The sequence below is a fragment of the Amyelois transitella genome, chromosome 14, assembly GCF_032362555.1.
Source record: "Amyelois transitella isolate CPQ chromosome 14, ilAmyTran1.1, whole genome shotgun sequence".
NCBI lineage: Eukaryota > Metazoa > Arthropoda > Insecta > Lepidoptera > Pyralidae > Amyelois > Amyelois transitella.
In genome coordinates, this window is record NC_083517.1 from 5,863,185 (window position 1) to 5,885,847 (window position 22,663).

General features: G+C 34.7%; 1 protein-coding gene across 2 annotated transcripts; it reads right to left on the bottom strand.

Moving 5' to 3' along the window:
• Positions 1-3,000: 3,000 nt before the first annotated feature.
• LOC106141927 ((11Z)-hexadec-11-enoyl-CoA conjugase-like) lies at positions 3,001-21,780 on the bottom strand. Of its 2 annotated transcripts, none has more exons than XM_060947784.1 (7): positions 21,605-21,780; positions 16,838-17,148; positions 12,182-12,312; positions 8,813-9,024; positions 8,129-8,314; positions 5,425-5,594; positions 3,001-5,124 (listed from the first exon to the last, which is right to left on the bottom strand). In XM_060947784.1, exons 2-7 carry the CDS (start codon positions 17,142-17,144, stop codon positions 4,997-4,999), a joined length of 1,134 nt encoding a protein of 377 aa, XP_060803767.1. In that variant the 5' UTR covers positions 17,145-17,148; positions 21,605-21,780; the 3' UTR covers positions 3,001-4,996. The 2 variants fall into 2 exon arrangements, with proteins under 2 accessions (XP_060803767.1, XP_060803766.1); XM_060947783.1 differs by having other exon boundaries at positions 21,405-21,780.
• Between the last annotated feature and the right edge of the window lie 883 nt (positions 21,781-22,663).

A 22,663-nucleotide genomic window follows, 5' to 3' on the forward strand; every position in this document is an offset into this window, starting at 1 on the left:
ATAATTTGTAAAGTATCAAAAGCTGAATTTGTCTTTGCTTAGTAACCAAAGAGGTCGCAAGTTCAAATCCAAATGAATCGTTTTACTAACGAGTTTTTTTTTATATATGAATTTATTATATTTATTATTTGTTTTAAGTATTTTCATAATTTTGTAACTGTGTTTTGCATGAAACTAAAAGCTGTATACTTACGTATAAGATTCGTATAACAGCCCTGTGTTAGAATAATTTAATGGGTGTTTTATTAACTAACTATCATGCTGATATATCATGATTGGAGCTTGAGTGGCACATTCATTCTGGTAATTTCTTTTTTATATATATGGAACTTATACCTAATGGTAATTACAACTGCAAACATTTCAGGAATTATTCGTTCCTTTTTAGAAATTATAAAAATAGAAAGTAAAATATTATGTACGGCTAGAAATTTTTTTTGAGATTAAGATTTCAATTCTGTGTGCGTGTAGTGAGCCATCTTAGCCGAGCTATCAGAGGCCACCTTCAACCCATGGCGTGCGGAGGATTTGGGGCGTCGACTTTGGCCCCATAAGGTTCTGATTATGTCACGATATTGCAAGAAGTTTCTATGTAATTTAACGAAATATTAAAAATATAGTAAAATAAAGAATTTCGGATATGGCTCTTCTAACCGATAAATTACTAAGAGTCCTTGCCCTCGCCCGATCGAGGCAACAATTTTATTTTTACCATTTTTAACTACTAAAAAAAGATAACCATTTACTGATCCATCGTTTAATTAATTAATATATTTTTTTAATTAATTTATAGACATGAGAAAAATTAAATAAATAACAGATGTATTTTTTTATTAAAAGATATTTCAAGATTGTTAACCTTTATTTCAGTACATAAATAAACAGATAAAACTTAGTTTAATATAATCTGTGCCAATATTACCTACTGAAAAGTCGCTATTGGGAAAGACACCATATGTCAGCCCCCGTAGCGTGGCACGCGCGACGCCGTATTTATAGCGCGACAAGCTATTGCGGGGGCTGATATCAATATGTAGAACTTTGCCAATAGCCGTCTACATAAAAAGTGACATTTTAATGCTTTTTTGTTTATGATGTGGGGTGTGTATACAGAGCGATTCTTACTTAACGGTTTATCAAGATTGTTTAATATGGTAAGTATGGTACTCGTATTCTTTAGCTATCTTTGATAGATACGGCTTGCCATTTAGCACTGGTATTTCAGCAGCAGTATATATAAATAATATAATATAATGAAAACATTCAGTTATAATTTGGCAGTTTGGTTGGTCTATGGAGGATTCTTCGCCTCTGGAACGAAATATAAACAAAATTTTCGGTTTAACGTAGGCGGGCCTGAGGACATAATCCCTTTCGAAAAGAATAAAACAAAAAATATATTTTTATGAATGAAACATCAAACATTATGTATTTCAGGGAACATCAAATATTTTAAATATGAAATAAATTTACTAATGACCGCTATTTCGGTAATACCGAATCCATTAGTTACATGATAAATCCAAATCTCCTGATTATCGACTTCATAAATATTTAGAAGCTTTCAATACAATATCTCCTGTTTGTTTTGATACTGTACTTATCATTCACAAACCCAAAATGTTTACCCTGTACAGAATGAAGAAGGATTTTTTATAAATTATTTCTTCACACGTTTGTTACTTCTTTAAAAAACGAAATAAGTATGCACGGATTATATCAAGTTCATCTAAAGCATCTTTACGACGTAGTTTCTTCTTATCCCGCCGGGAACGAGGCGTGATTTTATGTATGTACGTCTATTAGGTACTTCACTACGTTTCTAATTTGTCAGTTACTTATTGTGAATTCAGAAGCTAGGTAAGCATTTAGGGAAGTTAACATTATTTCACTTCGCTGAATTAGAAGTCGAATCATTAAGTACTTTATATACTGACGTCTGATAAGTTTTGAATCAACATTCAGATCATTGAAATACACCTTGATCATGGTTGTTGACGGACAGACATGCAGGCGGGCATAGCGGAACAATAAGAGTTTCATGATAATTCAGTATTGTTTACTCAACAAAGCAATCACGATATGACAATGACACGAAATAATCTGAGTAAGAACAATCTAATAAAAAATATCTCAACTCGAAAGAAATTCACAATAAATTGAGCAAATAAATTTTCTAAAAGTTGATAGCTACTGTTAGAATAAAAAAATAAAAATATATCTATCGTGCTGTCTTGCAAATAGAAAAAGTACTTTATTTACGAAATGTACAGTGGATGACTATATCAAAAAAGAATTCACACCAATTGGGACTCTATTCGTACGTGATAAGGCCAATGTACGGGCACATAATGTTGAATTCACAAATAAATATGTTATTTGCTGCCTCTGCCTGCTGACCTAGGAGTCACGGCTACAGTGGGCTCAGTTCGTAAACATCAAATAAAGACATGTTTCTTAAAGTGTGTATGTAGTATTAAAATTGTACTATTTTTGGAAAACCTAAAGACCAGTTTTATGTGGTGGTTTTTAGGGATCCGTAGCCAAATGTAAGAAACGAGACCTTAAAGTTTCGCCATGTCCGTCTATAAAAGACTATAAAGCTGTAATCAGGAAGACTATAAAGCTTGTATCAAATTAATCGATAGAAAATGGTACTGAACTCTTCATGGGCTCGTCCAACTCGCACTTGGTAGGTTTTTTAGGCAGTAAATGATTATTATTTGACATGAGTAAGTACGGTTTCATTTAGCTAATCGATGATTTGTTTGTAGATTTGCTGCGATGTAGGGAATTATTTACAACAAGCTGAGCCCGCAACTTCGTTTACCCGTTTACCGTACGTAAAAATTCTTTCCTATTTTAGTTTAATACAGCATGAATGTTTGTTAGGTAGCGGGAAATAGCTGGTATTCAATATGAATAAAGGGAACGGGATAAAGGATCATTTTAAATAATGGACGCTAAACATAATAAAACTACGTTTATTTTTAGCAACGGTAAGTTATCCAATAAATGTTATACAATATTTGCTTCTCTTCTACTTAATGGAATATCTTTAAACAATTTGAAAATGAGTTCACTGAATTTTCTCTTAAGTTAAAGTTGTATTTTAAACTGATTCTTAAATAAAGAGAACGATGAAATGAATACCTACCTATGTAACTTTACTAACAAACAACCGATATATATAACAAATTGTCTTACTTACAACCTACCATTAAATTAAATATATAAATACATATTTTAAAGGAATGTTTTGTGATATCTTTGGTCAGGTATATATACTTATGAGGAAGATCGGATAGCTACTTATATTTTTATATTCTGGAATCTCTTGGTGGAAAGACTTGATGAAATATAAATTTTATGACGTTATAATTATCTGCAATTACTTTTTCATAGCAATTGTTTAAAATAACGTTTTTAAAATTTTGCAGCCAACATTTCGTTTTGTTAATAATAATCCAGCTGGTTTATTTAAACAGTTATTTGAGTTACATATTTATTAAATAAGTTTATAATTAATATTTTTTTAAATTGTTAAGTTCAAATTTAAATGTTTTCTACCCGTAACAGAATCCACGGAAAAGTAAGAGAAACTTTTCTGTTTCATGTTGTTGAAAAGTATTTTATAAGACTTATATTTTATTTATAATTTAAATTCGTATAAAAATATGGTTGGACCAGCAGTGAGGCAGTGAGGCTTTAAATTAGCCCATACCTTGAAAACCATTGCTTTCAGTGTGAGAGTCAGATATACTGTGTATCTTTTTCAAGATAATGTTAAATTTTACAAAATTATGTACTCAATTGTAGATGCTCAGATTATGAATAATAAAGAAGTAGATTTCTTTCTTGGAGAAGCAGACAGAGACAATATCGTCCGACTAGCAATGGTATTTTTCATGCACATTCATTAACATGATTATAATCCTTGATTTGGGATCCTCTCCACTTAGGATAGGCAGGAGTACCTAGAACCTAGGTGTTATTGTAGTAATCTTCAAAAATGTTTTATTAGTTTATGTTTTTAAATAAATAAAAATAAAATGTATCATGTTCACAATTTTAACAACAATTATTTTTATAAAAATGGTATAAGTACTTAATACAATAACAAAATTATGTTCACTTAAATTATTTACAAAAACCTAAAACATCTAGATAGTATGAAACAAAAAATATAAGTAGTTATGTAAAACAACTCTAAACTTTTAAAACAACTTTAGAGTAACAAAATAAATGAAGCTCTTATGTTTTGTATACTAGTAGACTTTCTACTTAATTTATTAAAACTTCAGAATTTCCCTTTCATCATTACATAACCTAAGTAAAATATGTTTTATTAAAGAAGACTATTATTATCACTACTGGATTGTTTGTTGCTACTTTATTAGTTTTTCTTGTCGTTGCTTTGCTATGGAGACTTCACCTCACACCTGAGAACCAGAACGTTCGTCCCGAGTCACTATTTGAATCATAAAGCCATTTAACTAAACATGACTTTTCAGTTTTTTCAAGTTCGTAGGCTCTGCCTTCTGTCTATTTGTTGGCCGTGTAAGGGATAAAAAATAAGTCATAAATAAGTAATCTCTCACTCTGTGTTTCATCTTTGCGTGTTCCAGTTTCACTCTTCGCCACTATGCTTCAGTGACTTTGTATTTTCACATATCATGATCCTTGCAGATCTTACTACATATTTCTTTCCTTTACAACATTATACATATATCTGGAAAACTACACTTGAATTAATTCAATACTCCTTTCGATCTTGTGTATTGAGGAAAATCACAAATTATTTTAATTACTGCAAAATGGTCCTTTAAGCAGGATTTGTTTTCTTGTTCGTTGGAATAAAAGTCGATTGCCAACTAAGACATTTGATAGCATTTTTACAAATATCCACGCTTCAGTTTCTTCAGAAAGTCGACTAAAATCGATCGGTATTTGACGTGCTTTTTTCTTAGTGAATTGATTTTTTTATGGTAGGATTTTAGTCTTGATGAATCGATTTTTGTATGGTCGCATCTAGCTCGGGATCTGGTTCCTCTATTTCCCCTAGAGTTCCGTCACCACATCGCTTGGCTCTCTGCACTATCATTACAGAAGTCGCAGCTTTAACTGTAATCAATAAATACAACAATCCTGTAATCACTCTGTATATTCTGTAATGTAATGTTTATAGAGAATGTTATAAATTTTTAATACGAGTAGGTAGAGAAAGATATCAAAAATTATTATTTGATTAAAATCTTCAGATTCTAAAATTAAGTTTGTAGTTTTTTTTGTTTCGAAACCATACCAGTTTCCTGGGGACAAATAAGAATCAACGAAATCTTCTGTAATCTTTCTTTACTTTCCTAGTCCAAATTAAAAACTGGCTAATCCAGAAAGTTATTATGGAAATCAGAAGACACTCACGGTCATAAGCCCATCCGATTTTGGCGAAAGTGTCGATGAACCTGGTGGAAATATTAAGTCTTCCAAGTTCAGACGTCCTGTAGTCCCAAGGGAATACGTGGTGATAGTTGTGCCAACCCTCGCCCAAGGCTGCCAAGCTCACGAATTGATTCTCCACTGGTTTAATAAACCTAAAAACCAAAATAAAAAAAAATGTAAAAAAATCTATAGAAAGTAGTTAATTATCTATTTATCTATTAGTAAATTATATAGTATAAAAATCAGAATCTTATATTTCTAAGTAGACATTAACATAGTAGTCAATGACTGGACTTCTAGAGTAATGTCTTTCTATGAAAGAAAGTCGTCATTGTTAGATGATCTACTTCGATTTGGTTGATTCTCGTATAAACAAAATTATTCGCTAAGTACATTTTTACAAATTTGTTGTTGGAGTCTACTTTTAACTATACAAATACTTATGGTAGTAGACCCTGGGCTTCTTTATCTTTTGACAAATTGTGCAGTTAAGTATTTACTTTCTATTATTATATAATATAGTATTATTGTGTATACATATATGATGATATGATACAAGATATTAATTTGTTATGTATAAAATAGTATATATGAATATGATAATTACATGTTTAATTTTTTTATATATGTATGTGTTAGTATGGGAAATAATTTGATCGCTAGTGACTCCATGGGAAAAGGTTTTGCAAGTCGAGTTATATCTTTCTTAAAAGCCCTAAAAAGTATATTGTTTTGAAATCTTGTTATGAGTTGCATTCTCTACTTATACCTATGTATGCTTCTTTCTGTAGATATTGTAGCTGTACAACTAAGGAAATTAATTAATCATCATATGTTCATGCCTTTATGTTTAGACGTACAGTAAAGTGAGCAGTATATTAAAATAATAATATTTAAAAACATATTTAGCTATAAGGTTGTGTTGAGGATCGGATACAAAAACACATAGAATCATCGATATTTTGTAGTTTATCCTGGGCACGCCCTTCCTGAATCGGCGACAACAAAAAATGAGATGTAAGGTAATACCAGGTACTTCATTAGTTCGAATTATTGTTACAGCAAAGTTCCTTCAGGAGGATTAAATTAGACATATTCCCTTTATCCATGAAGCCTGAATGTGTTTGCCTCATGCTGTTTTTTCACCCCGTAATTGAAAGAACCACAGAAAAATACATGTAGCGGGTAAGGTGCAGTTGAATATTTGTTTGCGCTGGAAATTGAACTCAGTTGTAGGGAATAAAGTGTGGTAAATACTGTGCCCTGAGGGTTATCAGAATTTTATGCTCCTAACTGTATTATTATACCATAAATTGCTTTTCGGTGCGTGTTTGAACTTACGATTATGATTAATGGACTATATTCAATACATGTCAAAGGAAAAGCATATGAGTGTTTAGTGCTTATATGTGAATATTGAAAAAAGTTCCTTAAAAAGTACAAGAGTACATGTAGCGAAGACACATATTAATTTCGAGGAAAGGTTTACCTAATATACTTAGTGGGCATTTTGGGCGATATACAGAAAATAGAAATATAATACATACATTACATACATACATACATAAAATCACGCCTCTTTCCCGGAGGGGTAGGCAGAGACTACCTCTTTCCACTTGCCACGATCTCTGCATACTTCCTTCGCTTCATCCACATTCATAACTCTCTTCATATAATAAATACTCGTAACGAATCCCTATATCGCAGTTACAGTAGTGGAATATAAAGAAGTAATAAAATAAGTACGTGGACGACCATTAAAATTAATCACGCATTATGATTGGCTTAATAACGATATGAGTGAAACAAACGTAAAACATTGGACATCACTGAAATCAGAATAATACTCATATAGGACTAGGCACGTTAGATTTAGTACTTAGGGTCTAGTTTTTCGTTATCCTTTTGGCATTTGTTTCGGTGGTTTAACTATTTAGAGTCGAATATGAGTAGTAAGAGAGAATAAGTCAGGTTCCAACATGACACCTTGCAGGTTATATTGAGTACCCAGGCAATCACAGTGTGTCAGCATTGACAGTTTATTGTACACACACTACACTTTGCAAGCGACTGCTCAGCGCGCATGAATAATTTTCCGATATATGTATTTCGCTCATGGTTCACATTGAAATTGCGGGAAGCTATTTATGCTACGAAAATCTCAATATAATAGCCTAAAATAAACAGTATTTTAGGCTAATGGATGTTGAATTATTAATCTTACTACAACTGCGCTTTGAGGTATACACACACATTCACAGCGTAGTAACAATAATCATATGTTTGGCGTGAAAAAGTATACCTACCCTTTATTTTTATATTAACAAATTAAAGAAAACTGCCAAAATCATGTGTAGGTATAGGAGCTAAATTATAAGACACACGAAGCAACTCGTGTCTGATCATTGTACCTAGCTGAAGATGAATTAATCAATATAGACTTAAGTTATACATACATACATATTGTCACGTCTATATCCCTTGCGGGGTAGACAGAGCCAACAGTCTTGAAAAGACTGAATGGCCACGTTCAGCTATTTGGCTTTATGATAGAATCGAGATTCAAATAGTGACAGGTTGCTAGCCCATCGCCAAAAAAAAAAGAAGGAAAGGTATTTATACAGTAATTTCAGGTTCTATCTTAAAATGCCAGGAACCACAAAGGCAAAAGTAATTGTAAAATTACCTGTCATAGGGTTTATTTCCCCATAAGTGAGCGAAGCTATTGACGCAGAAAGCGATGTTCAGCGTGATGGTGAATCTCAAAACGAAGCTAACTACGAAACTGTTGACCAAAGATTCCTGCCAGAAATGCCAGGGTATCCATATTGGCAAGATAATGTTAAGTAATCCAAACAGTGGTATGAATAATCTGAAACAAATATGTGTAATTATTAAATTTTGAATAAAGCTGATGCCATGAATGAATGAAAATTGCGGTCCGCAATTTTCATTCATTCATGGCGTGATCGTAATATTGATATTTAGGACGTTATTAACATAAACACAATGGCGACAGGCAACCTTAAAACCTTTGCCGAATCTTTTCATGTGATGTACCTACTGTTAGGTAAAGGTGGACCTTGGGATAAGAAAGTGTTTTCTTATAATATACTTAGTAGCAAGGCAGCATAATTTGCGATACCTACAAGTCATACAGGAAGTAAAACACATTACCTAATGTGATCGTTTAAATTATTCAACCCGTTTGACCAGCAAGGTATTATAGACAAATTAACTCATTAGAATTGTAGAAAAAATATCTATTTTGTAGACATATTCTTTTAATATCGATCTTGTGTACCGACACAAAACACCTTAACTACAAAAATAAATAATTCCGTAACAGATATATTTAAGCGAATCTTACTTTTTTTGTATCCTCACTACTGGATCAGCCAGTAGGTCTATGGAAGTCTTCCTTAGAGCGTCTCGGCGGTCTTCTACGGCAGGGTGCGGGGTAAGGACCAGCCAGCCCACGTGAGCGAACCAGAACCCTCGGCGCACGTCGTGGGGGTCCGCCACGGTCTCTGTGTACTTGTGGTGGACGCGATGGTCCAAAGCCCAAGTATAGATATCACGCTACAACAAATATGTAAGTTATTGTAATGGTAACTACTACTAAACAGGACGCTACGATAAAGTTTTTCTTAAGTAGCACCAACATTCTAGCTCATTTCACATTGCTTTAATTAATCAAAGCACTTGACGATATAATAAAATCTGAAATGCTGCAACACTAGTTTAGCTCGGCAACAGCGATGATTGCCCCACCACTTCAAAACGGGAGTTATGTCGTGCGAGGCAATTCCAAGCACATTACAGCGGCTGTTGAGATGACATGCTAATGGACTTATATTTGGCCTACGGGACGTCGAGCACGTGAAAATTTTGTGGTCGTGTAGCTTCCCTTGACTCGTAATTGATCGATTAATAGATACCGTTAAAGTAACAGAAATGTAGACCACTAGACAGATACGTAATGATTCTTATCTGTTTCAAGGACACTAAGCGTCACTAACCTAAAACTTGAAGTGTGCCTACGAACAACCAAGGATACTTCTAGTACACTCAGGAGAAAAAATTGGGCCACTTGAATAAGTAGGTCGATCTGAAAGACTACGATTGAAAAAAGATAGTTTTAACAAGCTTTTTTCATTTAATGTCTCAAATAATGTCTAACATTAGCTATTTGTGACATTTTATGTAGTATATGTCTAAATTTTTTCGATTTATCAACTATTCTCCATACGTTTCCAACAGAATAGAATAGAAACATTTCATCTCGACCTGTGTATATTTTGAGTCAAAAATTTTCGCACTTAAAAACTAGTGCATCGAAATTTTCTAATGTTGGAAGGATTTCACAACATTCATATTAAACTAGAATACGTCTGTAGGTCTACCCTGGTAAAATTAAAATTATTTTTACATGGGTACATGCCAAATGTCAGCTTCTTATGATAAGGATTTTCGGTTGTACGTTTTTCGTCACTCAGTAACTCAGTCAATCGGTAACGGATGACTTTTTTATCGTTGATGATATCTTCTTAACAACAAAGCAAATGAAATATTATGTATCGTCTTCAATAGGTCCAATTGACTTGATGTGGTGGCGAGGTCGTTTTAAATGTTTCTCTCAGCGAATGTACCTATCAGTGTAATGTAGGAACATAAGCTTGTTAAATAGAGTGCAAAGTTCGGGCCTATGTCGTCCGGGTTGTACGTATCAAAAATGTTGTATATAACCGAGGATATTTTAGACCCATATTCGGATAAAAAAAATTATATTACACATCATACCACCTCCATGTTTCTTATGACTGATCCTTTAAGCAAGATAAGGTAAAATATTTAGATAACCTGAGACTCTGGGAAATTATTTCTGAAAACGAAATGTAAGTATTATCAGCTAGTGATAATAATCAAGGTGTATACCTGCATGTAGTTTCAGGTCAATAATCGGGTCAGAGGTGCCGTTAACAATATATGGGCACAAAGTACTTTCGAGCACGCAATCCAAGGAAAGGATATAGTTAAAACAAAGTAGCTTTCAATGTATTTTATGTTATAATAGCTTTTACCCGCAGCTTCGCTCGTACGAATTAAACGTCACATACAACCGCTTATTTAGCGCCACCTACAATACATACATGTTTTTTACCGTAATGAAAAGGACCCTTCTGCAGACTCTTTATAATAATAAATATATAGATATAATAACACGTGAAGAGACATCAAATTGAAAATATTAGTTGGGATTTATCAATTAAATCCATTATAAGAAGGAATTATCGTTCTTTTGGTAGCAATAACTTACAACGGCTAATTCCACATGTTAAATACAAAAGAGTAGGAGTAATGTTAGGTTTCTTTTTCAGTCTTCCTTTGCCAAGACGGCCTCTGTGGCGTAGCGTTAGTACGCTTGTCTGTGACATCGGAGGTCCCGGGTTCGAATCCCGGTCAGGGCATGATGAGGAAAGAACTTTTTCTGATTGGCCTGGGTCTTAGATGTTTATCTATATACGTATCTATATATATAAAAGAAAGTCGTGTTAGTTACACCACTTATAACTCAAGAACGGCAGAACAGATTTGGCTGAAAAATGGTAGGGAGGTAGCTTAGAGCCAGGAGACGGACATAGGATACTTTTTATCCCGTTCGACAGCGTTCCCGTGTGACTTGACATGAAACGTCAGACACTATAAAACGTGGTATAACAAAAAAGAATTAGACTTGGAATAACAAAACGCAAATGACAGCTATGTAATTGACGTAAATTCAAATAAATCCTACTAATATTATAGATGCGAAAGTTTGTGAGTATGTCAGTATGGATGTTTGTTACTCTTTCACGCAAAAACTACTGAACCGATTATGATGAATTGATTTGATATGTAGGTAGCTGAAGACCCAGAATAATATATAAGCTACTTTTTATCCCGGAGTTTCCGCGGGATTGATAGGGTTTCCATGCGGACGAAGTCGCGGGCGGCCTCTAGTTGATTATAAAATATAGTTTCGTTGAGTTATTATCTCGTAACACAATAATGTTTATATAGGAATATTTTATTTATTTAGTAGTTATTGGAATGGAATTAATGACATATCGACCACAAATAAGTACCTTTATTATTTATCGCCTACTTATAAAACATAATTTTATCTCGCTTTCATATTGAGAATCTTAACTTAAATTATAAATGCGAAAGTAAGTTTGTCTGTAACCTATGCTATCATCTGAATTTATCTTCCAGAAATTTTGCGTTTATATAATTAAGAGTCTGGAGAAAGACAGTACATTTCATTGCAGTAATATCTATAATTTCAATTGTACTATCGAAAATCTGTATTCTTCGGCATGTAGCTCTCAATTTGCACGGCCGAAGTTAAGGTAAAAACTAGTATTAGGTTTTATAAATAAAAATGATGTCTTCTCGATGATCTTTTTTCCAAAACGGACGCCCTGCTTTTTGCTGTAAGTGGCTGGTTAACAACAACATGACTAGAATACGCCCGTGAATGCAAAAATATCTTGTTAGTTTTCCATCCTATTCCATTCTCTCTTGTTCTTTTCACCCTTAGACCACATATGGGACAGACATGCCAAATTTTAAATCTTTGGTAAGTATTTTAATAATAATAAAAAGTGTAGAATCACCATCTAATGGCCGAGTTTCCCAATTTTAATTATATTATTAATTTTTCAGTTATTCCGTAATATATGGGTATGCTCACCTGTCCTGTGATGGTGAAAAGGAACGCTAGGAGGATGCGCAAGGGCAGCCGCGCCCGGTACGCGCGGTGTGACCACAGTCTGTGCACGCCCGCGGTGATGCCAAACCCAGATGTGTATATCGTGCCAAGAGCTGGAAGGCAATTTACGGGTATTGTAATTAAAAAGAACCCTTACAGAATGAATCGTATTGTACATATGTAAGGTTCGTACATATCTCATAGTCTCAACCATGTTTTGCTTTGCATGTGTAACTTGGCGCACACATACACCTACTTTTGGTGCGCCAAGTTGCACTGGAGGACTTATTGTAAAGTTTTTAACTTAATTTGTTTATTGGTTTGTAAAAACTTATCTTCGGAAATTCTATTACTGTTTACTACGAGCGAACCTGAGGCGGGTACAAAAAGAACTAGAAGGTACAAAAAGTTCAAAGAAATAAAATGTGGGTATAAATCTTAACGGACTTTGATAGTATTTTATAACCATACATACATGTGGTCACGTCTATATCCCTTGCGTGGTAGACAGAGCCAACAGACTTGAAAAGACTGAATGGCCACGTTCAGCTTATTAATGATAGAATTGAGATTCAAATAGTGACAGGTTGCTAACCCAACGCCTAAAAAAGAATCCCAAGTTGGTAAGCCTATCCCTTAGTCGCCTTTTACGACATCCATGGGAAAGAGACGGAGTGGTCCTATTCTTTTTTGTATTGGTGCCGGGAACCACACGGCACCACTATAAGTATTTTATAACCAAATAGTACAAAATCTATTTTTACATATTCGATACAGAATATGACGAATCGAAGAGTGGAAAAGAGTCAGTGGTTAGGGTATTCGACTAAAAAAGCATGATCTACTAACTCTTTGGAGAGTTATTTTTGCTTTGATAACTGATGCTCTTTTGGTGAGGTACAACTTCATCAGAAAATTTGCACATTCTGACAACTGGATTTGTAACCATGACTTAGGTTCCAATGCAAGGTTACGAAAGTCAGGCTGGAGTCGTTTGGTATTTGGTATAAACCTGACTTAGGTACATAGGTTAGGATTGAACGTTGTCGGCTTTCGACAGACTGACCGAATCAGTATATTTAAAGGTTGAAAAGCAGATGATCAATCACCCAAAAAAAATTGGTACCATGTTTAAAATATCATTTTAAACAGTAAGTGAAAGTTGGAAAAAGAACAGAAATAATAATTATATTTAATAAAAACAAACTTGCCGTGTGGTTCCCGGCACCATTACAAAAGAATAGGACCACTCCATCTCTTTCCCACGGATGTCGTAAGAGCCGACTAAGGGATAGACTTGGGATTCCTCTTTAATGTAAATCCCTGCCAATCTAAGGTCTGCCGCGCCGATGGATGCATGGCTAGGGGCGAGCCTAGTCTCGAGCGTGCCACTTCCGCCATGGGGTTGGGCGACCCCCAGGTAATGGCTAGCCTTACCCTGGCATGCGGGGCTCTGCTGGGGCGGACAAAATTTTTCCCTAGCGTCTCGTGGGAATCGCATTATGAACCTTAAAAAGCATATAAATGGCGGCGATGGTGTCCGCACCCCATCACGTCTCGTTCCCGGCGGGAGCGGTATGCGGTCTGCTGAAAGCCGCTTTGCGACGATGAATGTAAGAGGAGGAATGAAGGATAAGATTGAGGAAGTATGCCAGATGATGGATGAAAGACGTTTGGATGTGTTGTGCGTGAATGAAACGAAGCGGAAAGGATGCGACGCGACGCAGCACGGCCCTTACACGGCGTATTGGTCTGGAATTTCCAGTACCAGCCGAGGCTGTCAAGGGGTCGGTCTAATTCTTTCTGCACGAATGGCTGAGTGCGTGAATGAGTATGAGTGTGTCAGCCCTCGTCTTCTATGGATTAGGCTGAAAGTTGGAATCACTCGGATCTTCGTTCTAGGTGTTTATGCACCTTGGGATGTGGGTTCGAGGGGTACAACATCAGCAAAAAGCGAAAACGAGGAGTTCTGGAATAGTGTAAGAGAAGTATTGAAAGTTACCAAGCCAAATGAGAAGATTATTATGTTAGGTGATTTTAATGGATGGGTGGGTGTAAAGCGTGATGGATATGAAAAGGTGCTTGGTGCGTTTGGTGACGAAAAGGTGAATGATAATGGAAGAAGTGTATTAGAAATTTGTCTAGAGTGGGATCTTTTTGTGTCGAACTCAATGTTTCAACATAAAGAGATCCACACCTACACAAGAGTGGAAGGTATTTTAAAAAGTATGATAGACTTTGTGATTGTAGATGAAAGATTGAAGAACAAAGTGCTGGATACCCGTGCATATCGCGGTGCTGGCATTGACTCGGACCATTTACTGGTGATATCCCGGATAAGGGGTATCTTCAATCGCTGGCGGCACAGGGTAAGGGAGCAAACCAGCGCTTTGGAAAGAGTAAAAGTAGAAAATTTGCAAGATATGGATGTAGGTAAGAAGTATATTAATAGACTGAAGGATGAATTTGAAGATTTAGAGGAAATGAGCGATATTGAAGATGGATGGAAGGAATTTAAAGAAAGAATTGTGAAAGTAGCTGTTGAAGTGTGTGGTGTAAGTAGAAGAAGGAAAGGAAAAAATCACAAAAATGCGTGGATGAGTAAAGATGTGCAAGAACTTGTGCGATTAAAGAAGAAAGCATGGCTGGATTTGTTAGCAGCAAAAGCTAACTTAAGAATGCAAGAGGTTATTGATGAAGATGTGAATGAAGCACGTAAGGAATATAAGAAAATGAAAGATTTGGTTAAGAAAGCTGTGATTAGAAAGAAAGAAGAGTATAAAGAGGATTTTGATAAAAGGCTATCAGAAGACTTTCAGTCAAATCTGAAAGTATTCTGGAAATCCGTAAGGTCAGCCCGAGGAAATACTATAACCAGAGAGCTGACTAGGATCAGATGCCAGGATGGTAGCGTTGTGAAAGGAGAAGAATGTGTACTAAAGATATGGAAGGACTATTTTGAAAGTTTATTTGAAAAAAAGGAAGGAAATAAGAAAGATTTCTGCTATAGCGAAGAAAAAGAGAATGAGATGGAAGGCGAAATTGAAATGTTCGAAATTGTGGAAGCACTTAAGAGTATGAAAGCGGGAAAGGCTGCTGGGTGTGATAGAGTGTCGGTCGAGATGCTTAAAGCAGGAAAAGGCGTAGTAGCTAGTCAGTTGTACTGCCTTTTCAATTTGTGTTGGAGAAGCGGCCGAGTACCAAAAGATTGGTGTAAGGCTGTTATCGTGCCACTTTACAAAGGAAAAGGGTCACAGCTGGACTGCAAAAATTATCGTGGTATAAGCCTGCTTAGCGTCGTCGGCAAATTGTATGCTAAGGTATTGATTAATAGAGTCAGGAATGAAACTGATGACAAAATATGGGATGCTCAAGCGGGATTTCGAAAGGGAATGGGATGTACTGATCAGGTCTTTTCCTTGCGGTGCATAGCCGAAAAGTTTTTGGCCAAGAGTCAAAAAGTCTATTGCACATTCGTAGATCTGGAAAAGGCCTATGACAGAGTTGAGAGGAATGAATTGTGGTCAGCACTTTCTATGCATGGGGTGAGCAGTCTCTTAATACGAGCACTGAAATCCTTATATGAGGATTCGAGTGCTTGTGTCAGGATAAACGGAGCGCACACTGAGTGGTTTAAGATTGAGAAAGGCGTTAGGCAAGGATGTGTTGCGTCACCGTGGCTGTTCAACCTATTTATGGATAGCTGTTTGACAGATTTGAAAGAGTCTAAAAGTGGATTAAGGATGAATGAGTTACTCGTCAAATGTCTGCTCTATGCCGACGATCAGGTTATACTGGCGTCATCAGAGGAGGAGTTACAGGAGATGGTAAACTGTATGCATGAAGCTTTAAAAGAGAAAGGAATGAAAGTGAACGTAAGTAAAACTAAAACACTGGTTTTTGAAATGGAGAAAGAAATGACAGCATGTAATATTTTGATTGGAGGAGAAAAAGTGGAGCAAGTGAAAGAGTTTGTATATCTAGGATCAAAGTTTACATCAGATGGCAAGTATGATAGTGATATTGAAAGGAGAGTGAACGCGGGGAACATGGTGAATGGAGCTTTGCATGCCTTTATGAGCAGTCAGAAACTATCCAAAAAGGCTCGACTGGCTGTGCACAGGGGCGTGTTGGTCCCGACATTAATGTATGGGAGTGAAAGTTGGGTATGGCAAAAGAAGCATGAAAGCAGAATAAATGCAGTGGAAATGAGAGCGTTAAGGAGTATGATGGGTGTGAAATTGAGTGACAGGATAAGGAACAGCGTGATAAGGGAATGTTGTGATGTGAAAGAAGATGTAGTTACAGGAATAGAAAAGGGTATGTTAAGATGGTTCGGTCATGTGGAGAGGATGAATGAAAGCAGGTTGACTAAGCAGATATACAAGGAGAGTGTGGAGGGAAAGGTCGGAGTGGGAAGACCTAGACGAACGTATCTTGATCAAATTAAGGACGTCCTGGTAAAGGGTCAGGTCAAAAGTACCCGAAACCGCCGAGCTTGTATGAAGAGAGTTATGAATGTGGACGAAGCGAAAGAAGTATGCAGAGATCGTGGCAAGTGGAAAGAGGTAGTCTCTGCCTACCCCTCCGGGAAAGAGGCGTGATTTTATGTATGTATGTATGTAAAAACAAACTTACCAAACAATAACGTCCATAATTTAACTTGATTTGTCAAAATCAAATAAAGTCCATAAATTGAAACTAAATGTAAAGATATTTGCACTGTTAAATCGGGCCACCTGATTCGCGGCCTAAATTCCATAGATTCGTATTTACTAAGATCGAATTCTGCTTCTGCATTAATTTTATCACTGGCACTTAACACTGAATTATTATTATCACAGGTGTCTGTATTTTCACTAGTTTGGTCACGTGGGGCGAGCCTCATCTTCAGCTGACGATGCATATGCTCGTGCGCAATATCATTCTGTTGCGCTGGAGCCATTATACTGTAAATAAAATACACGTCTTAATATACGTTTGTATGTAAATAGATAATTTATTCTTTATCAATAAACATGTGCACTAAATATTTGAATTTAAAAAAAACATTAATGAACAACCCACTACTTAAGTTCGTAGAACATTCCCATCTAGTGAAGTGAATCAACCTTTAGCATTAACTTAATTGGGTTATTTGTATGTGTAACATGTCTGCTCACATTACATGCTTAATGCTACCAATGTGAACTTTATGTGATTGTGTATATCTGTACACTTATTTAAACGAAAATGTAACTGACTGACATATCTATCACCATTCAAGTAACTGAAGAATTATTCAGGTTCTACCTGAATGGCAAGAATCCGCTTATAATATAAATTATATCTCAATAACACATTTATTTTTAATTTAGGAATACCTATAGTATATAAAACTCCGGATAAAAGCTGGAAATGGAATCTATACATATATACAAAATAGCTTAGGCATTTTATTAACTCGACTTCTGCTTCTTCTCCGGTAGCTTCTTTCCCTTTTTTTAATTCTTTTATGTGGCTCATGCAGGGAAGAATAGGTTCGGGAATTACAATTATATAAACATTTATATATTAGCTGAGAAGAATATTATTCGCATAATAAAACACGAAGCAGTATGGCGTAACTGTTAAATAAGTAACTAACTGAATGGTTTGAGTTCTAGACGTATCTCGTCAAGGTCCTAGCCAGTCATTAATCCATGTTTACAATGGAGTAAATAAATACGCTACTATTTATTCTTCATCATAATTAATATTATTTTTGTTCCTGGAGGAGCTCGATGTCAATCCGTTAGGACGAGCCCGAACTAGAATTCCGTTTGACAGCCGCAACCTCAGTGGTGGTTCATCGAAACAAAAAATAATCTATAAGATTTATTTAATAAGTTTAAAAATTACTAGTCGTGTAGGCTATAAAATGTGCATACTTGGAAACGAAAAATATTGTTCAAATATCATAAAAAAAGAGCACAGTGACTCAAAAATTTAAGTTATTTTACATTGCACCTAGCCCGACACGCACCTAGGTATTTTATTTTTCCAAAAACCATTAAATCTTCTCTATTTTAATACGTGTATAATCAGCTTTAGTTTATGGATAACTACTGTAGCGAAACGGCAAAAGCGACGCTCAATCTGCGTTCGGCGATCTGTGAAAATTGAGCGTAAAATCAGTGACAAAAGTGTCTTCAAATAGACCTTGACAACAGCATACGACGTTGTATGCAGAATAGCATTTTGTAAAATATTACTAAAATCAACACCTATAAAGATGTCTACAAGTTATACAATCAAACACAAAACTCTAAGAAATTAAATACCTATGTAATAATTTTAAAAGATTCTTCTTATTCACAAATGCTCTATTTTAAATTCTCTGCTGTTGTTTAAAACATCATGTAATATCCATACTTATAACAATAAACATAAAAAATTTGAATTTTCCTAATTTTTTGTAAAGAATAATGTCAAAAAACTACTAGTACCTATACTTTTTGCAATTTAATTTATCAAAAAAAATGTTAGAGGCAAATTGGTTGCGTATAGCAATTTATGTAGGTACTATCCATAAATTTAAGAGAAATGGCTTCTGCGTACGCCTTTGTTTTGAAATCAAAATCCCGTTATTGTTCTCCGAAAGAATACTGTCTTCCGAATTGTAAAATAATTTGTCAACCGTACTTAGGTTCGGAACGCACGCTTGCCACTAAAGCCGTATGTATGTTTGTCGTCGTAATAGTTTATACAATTAATCTTTATGGAATGTTTCTGTGAAAGATAAGTGAACGAGTCTGCAAAATACATAAAACACTTGACTGCGTAAACATTTGATTCAAAGGCAGTATCTATTTAGCCCATTAAAGGCATAATGTACCTATATGTCGTAATAAAAAAAAATGAAATGTGTGGAAAAAACCAATAACCAGATTCAAATTTCTTATAACTTTACCAACATTCTTTTCTTCAATGTTTACTCCAACATGAAAAGCCTTTTTAAAAGATCTTACTTTATGTCTGTGTTTTGCTTTTATTTACATAGATAATATCCGTTTTGCTTTTATTTATCTAATTATTCAATTATATTTTCTTATATTATATTCTTATCTGTTCACGATAAAATCAAGAGCTTAGTAACAAAATATTTTCGTAAGTAATATTTTTCGTAATAACATTTTTATTCCGTAAAATTTAACGTTCTTTTTTTGTTAATAATGTTATTTCCATGACAGGAAAACCTGTTAATTTTACCGAACATTACGTCAAGTCCATATGATGCATTCATAAAATTCTCCATTAAAATATAATTTTATGTGTGCCACCTCAGTAGGTACCGTAATAATTAGTAAATGTTAGAGTCTCGTGGAATTTATTAGTATTAAACGTTTACAGAGGTGACATCATATTCAATGCTGTAATGAGCTGAGCATGCGCTTGTGGAATCGGGACAAAATATGTTATATCGGTTGTTCCTTAAGAACCAATTTGAAAAGGTATTTTATGTATTTAATTTGAAGTTTTTGGTACAAGACATAAATTTGTGACACAGCAGAATTGAATGGAATAAATTATAAGATGACAGAAAAATACAAGGAAGCTTAAAAAAATTGTGTGAACTATTCCGTGCTGCTGCTTCTATTTCCGTGCAGATTGTAACAGTAAAAAAGGGAAAAACATATAAACTTGGGATCTTAATTTCAATTCATTTTAACGTGACCTTCGAGTCTTTCCATATTATAGGGTCTGTATATCTTGTAAGGGATATAAACTTTTAATGCATGTTTGTATGTAGGAAGTAATGACAATTTAGACGACACGACAGTGACTAGTGCTAAATGCAAAACTACTTTTTCTATGAGTATGTTAGGTCAGAGAAAATCATTTTGATTTTTTATGGCATGTAAAAAATAGACAAGTAAATGTGTAACATACCTATGTTGTTAGGCTTTGCCCTCAACTCTAGGTCATTGAAACTAAAGTTCATATAAAAACTTGTTAAAAATTAAACTGTTAATGGTATAATGAGGACAATTAGATGTACTCAACTACTTTATTAGAAGAATAATGTGAGTTTCTATGAACACTTACGTAAGCTACCTGTGTCCATGGAGTAATATTCATCATTTCATCACATTTATATGTCAAGTATAAGCAAGTTAAACAGCCTTAAAAAATAAAGTATGCATATACGAATGTTTTATGGATATATTTGACTTTTATGGAGATTATGCTCATTAGGATATAATAAAGACGTTGATAACCATATGTTTTTAACATAAATGATAAGTGAATCAAAGTGGAACTGTCTTATGATAAATATATTATTAATAGTATCAGTAACGATTCTTAGTTTTGCATGTGTATCGAATTGATACACGTCCTTACTCATACCATGACAAATAAAGCATTTTTAGGTTTCTATGAATACTGATATAATACATAAAGTAACGTCAACAGACTTTCAGAACCTATCGTGAATTGCAATCAATTGATTTCATACATACGTAGGTACAATGACGTTCCGTTTATGGCTTAATGATGGAATTAAGTTCAAATAGTGACCAGCATGGGAATTTGCACAAGATTTGTGTGATTTCATAGAATAACAAAATACTAAAGTTATTTTGTACGGGCATTATAGTTCTGTTTGATTCCTAAATGGATAAAAATTCAGAAATCCTTCTATAAATTCTAACGACATTATTAGTATGTATGTGTGACATATTTCAGAAATATATATGGGGAAAGTGTGCTTAATAATCAACTTTCACAATACTTACTATTTAATACTTATATTTATTTAATTACTGATAAAAATTAATTTTCATAACATTTGATGAAGTGCAGATTTCGGGATAGCGTTTAAATTTGAATAGTAAAATATTATATACGTATACCGTTATAGAAAATCTCTGTATCTATAGGACGGGATTCGTTGTCCCATACAGCAAATATACAGACAAAATAAATTGAATTGATAATTATTGTATCAATTAACAGTTAATTTTACTTTTAGCATCGGTTTTAGACATTTTAAGTCGGATCTAATATACGAAATCGATCTAATATACGATCTATAGCAAAAATTGTGCTTAATATGATCTATTAGAACAGTAATTAGTCCACAAAATAAAGAATAATAATAGCTACGATGTTTAAGCTGTTGGTGTTTAACCAAAAGTTTTAAATTTTCAAACGTACAACTGACAAATTTGACCAAACTAACCTAATGCGCAAGTGCGTAGACTTCAAACTTGGGAAAACAGTCGCTCTGTGATATTTACACTGCCATAAATAACGTCCTTGACACACTGGACAAAACCGCCGATCGATGGTTTTAACACGATCAAATAAAGATCCATAAAGTTAATTCGCTAATTCACTAAACAGTTCAACACAAAAGCGAACATAAATGTGTCAAGAGACCTTGTCGTTCTGGTCTCGTGAACTTTTCTGTGGTAAAACTACTGCAAATGCACGTTTTCCTTCGGCCTCGAGGGCTTTAGATATGGCCGATGTTGGACACCGCTGGCGCGCACGAATTTCTATGGTGTACTGTGGAGAGCGGCCAAGCCTAGCTTGTGTCTCAATGATGGGACGGGTCGGGGCCGTCCAAACAGTGCACAGACCTACCTATTCTAACAATTACGTCTTAGAGAACACACCAGTGATGAGCCATTCCACGGTCAGTCACAAGACATAACTCAAGATGGTTATAAATTTCAAGGTGACAATATTTTTCCCACAAGAATTTTTCCACTTTTGCTAAAGTGATTGGTGTCCAAATAAAGCTGTATCTAATATGCAAAACAGAAATTAACGTCAGAGTTATCTAGCTTCTGTCTGATATTTTATTTACTAAAAATGGATTAACTATATTATTTTAAGTTTTAAATAATTATTAGATACCTATAATAAGTAGTTATATTTTCTAGTGATTATTTTTCTGATCTGTGTCACAGCTTTTCAGCAAGGTGTTATTGGATAAATCTTGTAACTTGGGAGGATGCCGTAACAGATTTTTAATTAGGTTAATTTTAAGTGCCAAATTAGTTTTCAAAGTTGTAAAATAATTGTATCATTGAACTTCTGACTTTTACAGTTATGACCTTTACTAACTTTTACTAATTTAGAAGTCAACGAGTTGGTCTCGCCCTTAGCCGGTTTTTTATTTTATAGTTTTTTTTTATACTTACTCTGTCAACTTTAAAATACCTAGTGTTAATACCTTATATTTTGAATCAAAGGATAAACTCTTGAGGTGCCAGCTGTTATAATCATTGTTATCAGATGGTAATTATAAAAACTATCTTCATATTAAGTGTAGCGGGGAACAGAATAAAATTTGAAGTACATTTATAATTATTTTCGCCTTGAGTCTCGAGATGTATCCTCTGATAATAAGGTGGTGTCGTGCGGCGATGCGTCACCGAGGCGGCAGCGAGGCGCGGCGACAACCCACGCTGCCACATCTTTTACCGCCGC

Bases quoted from the DNA above. Each gene is read 5' to 3' on its own strand.
- LOC106141927 (XM_060947784.1), bottom strand. From the start codon at position 17,144: ATGGCTCCAGCGCAACAGAATGATATTGCGCACGAGCATATGCATCGT. The intron at 9,025-12,181 runs GTGAGCATACCC...TATTTGTTGTAG, and splicing joins TTTTCACCATCACAGGACAG to CGTGATATCTATACTTGGGC. The intron at 5,595-8,128 runs GTAATTTTACAA...TTTGGTTTTTAG, and splicing joins GGAAATAAACCCTATGACAG to GTTTATTAAACCAGTGGAGA.